This window comes from Echinops telfairi, unplaced genomic scaffold (assembly GCF_000313985.2).
Source record: "Echinops telfairi isolate 266 unplaced genomic scaffold, ASM31398v2 ScPeMD7_30;HRSCAF=105, whole genome shotgun sequence".
Classification (NCBI taxonomy): Eukaryota; Metazoa; Chordata; class Mammalia; order Afrosoricida; family Tenrecidae; genus Echinops; species Echinops telfairi.
Window position 1 is genome coordinate 1,179,577 of NW_022103927.1, and position 6,013 is coordinate 1,185,589.

At 58.4% G+C, this 6,013-nt stretch overlaps 1 protein-coding gene across 1 annotated transcript in view; it reads left to right on the forward strand.

The window, feature by feature from the left end:
* Positions 1-6,013, forward strand: part of RASAL3 (RAS protein activator like 3) — a gene marked incomplete at its 3' end in the record, with an annotated part of 10,711 nt that extends 4,698 nt beyond the window's left edge. Inside the window, exons 8-17 of the mRNA XM_045289692.1 lie at positions 3-142; positions 860-1,004; positions 1,199-1,343; positions 2,689-2,925; positions 3,009-3,210; positions 3,314-3,432; positions 4,434-4,824; positions 5,074-5,231; positions 5,734-5,797; positions 5,900-6,013. Of these exons, the coding sequence (XP_045145627.1) occupies positions 3-142; positions 860-1,004; positions 1,199-1,343; positions 2,689-2,925; positions 3,009-3,210; positions 3,314-3,432; positions 4,434-4,824; positions 5,074-5,231; positions 5,734-5,797; positions 5,900-6,013 (1,715 nt within the window). The remainder of the gene's footprint in view (positions 1-2; positions 143-859; positions 1,005-1,198; positions 1,344-2,688; positions 2,926-3,008; positions 3,211-3,313; positions 3,433-4,433; positions 4,825-5,073; positions 5,232-5,733; positions 5,798-5,899) is intronic.

Consider the following 6,013-nt stretch of genomic DNA (forward strand, 5'->3'; position numbering starts at 1 on the left):
GCGCTACAAGGAGCTGGCGGAGTTCCTCACCTTCCACTACGCGCGCCTCTGCGGGGCGCTCGAACCCGCGTTGCCCGCGCAGGCCAAGGAGGAGTTGGCGGCCGCCATGGTGCGAGTGCTGCGGGCCACCGGCCGGGCGCAGGTGCGCAGCTGAGACGGCGCCCCTGTCTGGGGGGCAGGGGAGTAGAGTCTGGGGAAAGGCACCTGCAAGGGGCGGGTCCACCGTGGTGGGACTGGGTGGGTGGGGGGGTTGCTGGATCTAAACTTCGGCTGCGAGAGGTGGGAACTGAGCAGATGCATCAAGGGCAGGGCAACTGCTGAGGGCGGAACCTGAACTTCAGCTGCGAGGGGCGAGGGGTGGCGTAGTGGTTACGAGTTGGGCTGCTAACCTCAAGGTCAGCCAGCAGTCCGAAGCCACCAGTCGCTAGTCTCGGAAACTCACAGGGGCAGTTCTACCCTGCCCTATAGGGTCGCTATGAGTCGGCATCCACTCGCTGGCAATTGTGTCTGGGATTTTTTTTTGGGGGGGGGGGGGCGCGGAGATACGTTGCATTCAGTCTGGCCTGAACTTCAGCGGCTGGGAAGGGAGGAAACTGCTTCACCTAAAGGAGGAGCCGGGCAACTGAAATGGGTGGGGCCTGAGGGCGCCTGCAAGAGGCGGGGCAGCTGCAAGGGGCGGAGCCTGAGTGGGGTCGCACATATAAAAGGCTCTGCGTTCTGCTGGAAGTGCTTCCAGCCTGTTAGCTCCAGCACCAGCTCCCACACCGAGGGTGCAGCTGCTGTGAGGGGCAGAACTTGAGTCCCAGGTGTGAAAGGTGAGTCAAGAGGCTGGAACCTGCTATCCTCCCACCCTGCCCAGGCATTAGTGACAGACCTGGGCACTGCAGAGTTGGCGCGCTGTGGAGGCCGCGAGGCTCTGCTGTTCCGAGAAAACACGCTGGCCACCAAAGCCATAGATGAGTACATGAAGCTGGTGGCGCAAGACTACCTTCAAGAGACATTGGGTGAGTGGGGTGGGGAGGGGCAGTCGTCAGAGCCCTGGTAGGTGGCCTAGACTGGTGGGTGGGTGGTGCTGGAATGGGTTGGGGGTCGGGACGCCTAGAGATGTTAGGTGTCTCTGGGTGAGTTACAGATAGAGTTGGAGGGCTGTGTGTGGTGGGCATGTGACCCACCCTGTTCTGGTCATGCTGGGCCACAGGGCAGGTTGTGCGATGTCTCTGTGCCTCCACTGAGGACTGCGAGGTGGATCCCAGCAAGTGCCCGGCTCCAGAGCTGCCCCAGCACCAGACCAGGCTGCGAGAAGGCTGTGAGGAAGTCTTCGAGAACATCATCCATTCCTATGAGTGAGTCACGGGTCCCCCGCCATCTGCACGCACCCACCCACCACTGGCCTCAGCCCCTGTGCTGATTCTGGCCCCAAATTAAGGCGACCAGATGACATACAGGACACTTAGTTCAACTTGGGGTGATATTTGCGACAGTTTGCTCTTGTTAGTTTCCATCCAGGAGATCGTGAGGTAAGGGCACCCCATCCACAAGTTACAGGGTAGAACTGCCCCACAGTTGGTGGTGATCTTGACAGAAGTTGACTGCCTGGCTGTTTTTCCCCCGTGGTCCCCTGGAGTCCTCTGGGTGGGGTCAAACCCCCAACTTTTACATCAACTGTGAGCATAAACCTTTCACGCCATTCAGGGGCCTATAGACATTTTCTTACAAACAAAGGAGCCCTGGTAGCAGAGTAGTTAAACATTAATGTGCTCACAGTTAGGTCAGCAGTTTGAAACCACGAACCACGCCAATAGAAAAAGAGAACATTTTCTACTCCTGTAAAGAGTTACAGCCGATAAGAGCTGTAAGAACCCCCAGTAAAAAGGAAAAAAAAGAACCCCCAATAAGATGATTTTTAAATAAATAAATAATGGGGGACTTTTTAAAAAAAAGAGAGAGTTAGAGTCCCGGAAACCCACAGTGGGCAGTTCTACCCTGTTCCTATAGGGTCACTACGGGTCGGCATAGACTAGATGGCAGTGACTTAATACTAACAAACTGTCTATTTGTCTGACATTCAAGCTTCACTGTGTGTCCTGAAATTTTATCTACTCAATCTGGCAACCTTACCTGCTATGACATGCCTCTTGGCTCCAAGAAACCTGGAAGCCAGGCCCTTGTCCTCTAACTTTAAGTGACCCCATCCCGAAATTCCACGCCACCTTACCCCAATGTCCTGGGACCACAAGCCTATGACCTCTGACTACAGGTGATTTCATGCCTCCAACTGCATGATTCTAACCTCAAATGACCTTGAACCCCAAAATCCCATGCCTACTGATGACAAGTGTCCTGGGATCCCAGTCTTGTGATGTCTGCCCCAAGGAGAACCTATACCTGTGTGGCCTTCCACTTTATAGCATGCACCCTAGCGCTCCAATCTTATGCTCAACTCAATAATAGCTGCCTTCCAAGTTCATGAATCCTGTCTCCACGTGACCCTGTATTCCTGACTCCAACGTTACAGACCCCAGGGTTCTCCATTATCACACCATAAGCCCTGACCCGAGACAGACTCATCATCCTGATGCCCCAGTCCTGCAATACAAACCCCATGTGGCTCCTGACCTCGTGACCTTGACCACACATGAACTTTATGCCCATAGCTTCCCCCTCTGACCATTGCCTCTTCTGCCCCAGCTGGTTCCCCGCAGAGCTCAGCACAGTGTTCTCAGGCTGGCGGGATGCATGCAAGGCACGAGGCTCCGAGGCACTGGGCCCCAGGCTGGTGTGTGCCTCCCTCTTCCTGCGACTTCTCTGCCCTGCCATCTTGTCACCCAGCCTCTTTGGCCTGGCCCCAGAGCATCCAGCACCTGGCCCAGCCCGCACCCTCACACTGATCGCCAAGGTCATCCAGAACCTTGCCAACCGTGCCCCGTAGGTGCTGGGAAGCTGGAGGGGGTACCCAGTGTGGGGAGGGGAGGTGCCTGGCCTGACTCATGCAGCCTGGCCCCACCCAGGTTTGGTGAGAAGGAGGCCTACATGGGCTTCATGAATACGTTTCTGGAGGCTCGAGGCCCAGCCATGCAACACTTTCTGGACCAAGTGGCCACGGTGGATGTGGACGCTGCTCCCAGTGGCTACCAAGGTGGCAGCGACCTGGCCCACCAGCTGGCGGTCCTGCATGCCCAGCTCTGCACTATCTTTGCTGAGCTTGACCAGGTGTGGCCTGAGTCCCGAAAGCAGGACATGTGTGGGGAGGCAAGGTAGGGAGCCTCTGGCCCCAGACAGCCTGCTCAGCACCCACTTCCCCATGCCTCACCAGGCCACCCGGGACAGCCTGGAGCCTCTGCCTACCATTCTCCGAGCCATCAAGGAGGGCCGACCAGTGCCTGTATCAGTGCCCATGCGTCTTCCACCACCCCCAGCCCAGGGCCACACCAGGTAACCTGGCCTGTCTCAACTCTGGTCCTGGTTCTGATGGGCAGAGCCAAAGACAGGTTTAGGGACAGATTGGAGCTAGAGGTGAAGACAGGATCATGTCAGAGGTCAGGGGCAGGGGCACATTGAGGTCAGTATCAGTTACCGCATTCAGCGGAGGTCAGAGGCTCGAGAAAGTCATGTCAGGGGCCAAGGAGAGGTTTATATGTCAGCCCAGAGGGGGAAAGTGATGTGGTCAGAGGTGAGGATCAACTCTCAGGCAGAAGTCAGAGATGGAGGTCAAAGCAGGGGTAATCATGGTGTCAGATGTTAGGATCAGAGACTGCTTCAGAAGATGGGCCAGGGTTCTGTGAAGGGACATTAGCAGAGTCATATTTGGGGGGGGGGGGGTTCAGAGATTATGTGCTAGGAAGGGTCAGGAAGAGAATCAGTTTAAGGTCAGAGGTTGAAAGGGTATGGGGCACAGTGGGAAGGAAAGTGCAGGCCCAGGGTCAGAATGGGGTTACAGAGAGGGTCAGATCAAGAGTCCCATTGGGTCAGAGATCAGCGTGGAAATTAGAGAAGGTTCGATGGTGCTCATGTCAAGGGTCATGCAGAGGAGCATGTTTTCAGCAGAAATTAAAGACAGGGTCAGAGAGAAAGCAGGAACCCATTCAGGTCAGGGTTACATAAAAGTAGATCAGGGCTAGGGTCGTGGCCAAGTCCCTGAGTGGCACAAATACGAGACTACTGACCTTAAGGTTAAGGTTGGCAGTTCAAATCTACCCAGCAGTGCCATGAAAGACCTGGCAACCCGCTTCCATAAAAATTACAGCCAGGAAAATCCAGGAGCAGTTCAAACTTGTAGCACAAGGGGTTGCTTTGAGTCAGGATGACTCGACAGCCGTCGCCTTGGTTTTCGCCTGGAGGGCAGAGGGGTCTTTTCTGGTCCGATGTGGAGATGGGGTCAATTTAGGGGCCCGTTGAAAGTTTCAATGTCTCCCTCCACCCCCATGCCCACCCAGCTTCTCCTCAGGAGAAAAGCCTGGATTCTTGGCTCCCCGGGACCTTCCCAAGCACACCCCTCTCATCTCCAAGAGTCAATCCCTGCGTAGCGATCATGGCGCAGGGGCTTGGGCCCGGCGGCCGCCAAAGGAAGACAGGCCCTCCCGGCGAGCTCGGCCTGTGCAGCGCACGCAGAGCGTCCCTGCTGGCCGCCCGCCCGCCCGCCGTCCATCCACAGGGCCCTGGCCGCGGCCCAAGGGATCCCTGCGCACAGGCCCTGCGCCCCGCGGTAGACCCTGGACCGGGGTCTCCGCGTCCCTGCCTCGGAAGTCGTCGGTGCCTTGGCAGCGCCAGCTGGATCCGCCGCGGATCGGAGACCAGGCGCCGGGCACGCACAGACCCGTCAGCAAGGTGAGATCTGGCCCAAGTGCACGGCTGAGCGGGATGCGGGCGCTGGGGAAGAGGCTGAAGGCCAGGCTGGTTCAAAAACCAATCGATCCTCCTGTGCTCGGACCCTGGACCCTCTCTGAGCCTGGTTCTGCCTGTGTACTACGGGGCAGGGCGGTAGTGAAGCGGTGCGCGCGGGACTGGGAGTCGGGGTCTGCAGGGAGAGGAAGGGGCGGGACGGCAGGTCAGGTGACAGCTGCTCCCTCTCCACAGCTGGCCGAGCTGCAGGGCCAGGTGGCCGCCGTGCGCCAGGAGCACAGGGAGCTGTCCAGCCTTGTGGAGACTCTGGGCGCCCAAGTCCGGGTCTTGGTGGAGCAACAAGAGCAGCTCCGGGGCGAGCTGCAGAACCTGGCGACCAGGCTACGTGCCGAGTGAGCGCGGCCCTCAGGCTGACACTTTTGTAGAGCCCCGCCCCCTATTAGCCCCGCCCCCAGACGAACCAGCTCCAATCAGATCAGCCCAGGTCCGAACCCCAGGGGCTCGCTGCTCTTCATTCGGCCCGGCCCCGTTCACGCCTGACAAGGCCTTTCCCCGCCCCCCGACCCTCACCACCCCTTTTTCAGCCACGCCCCCTCGGTTATTTCTGTCCCCAGGTGGTCCTGCCCCCCAGGGCTACGGGTCATCTCTTCCAGGCTCCATCTACCAGTCAACCCTCCCCAAGCAGGGCCCCCATGTGAACCCCACCTAGGACAGACTTTAGCTGGTCCCGCCTCTTCCTCATGTTTATTTAGGCACCGCCTGCCAGCCGGCACAGACCCCGCCTCTACCCCAATCCCCATCTCTTGGGTCTTGGGTCCTCGGCCCTCCACCAAGGAACTGAAAAGGGCGCTTCTTAGCCTCTGACCTGCTCCCCTCCCTCCCTGACTCTCACAGGACCACGCAGGTAGAACGCAATCAGGACCCTTCAAGCAAGGAGGGCCACGGGATGAAGAGTATGGTGAGCGCCCTGCTGGGTTTCCAGGGCAGATCTTCCAAGTGTGGGAGCCAGAGGTGGGGTGCAAGCCCCCTTGGGCGGAGCCTATCGCCACTGTCTCCGCAGGAGCGCCGCTTGACTGAGATGGAGAGTACTCAGGCCCAGCTGAGGGATGCCATCGAAAGCTTGCAGCTTCTGCCCGGAACACAGGGATCCCAGAGCCAGCCCTTGCCTCCCAAA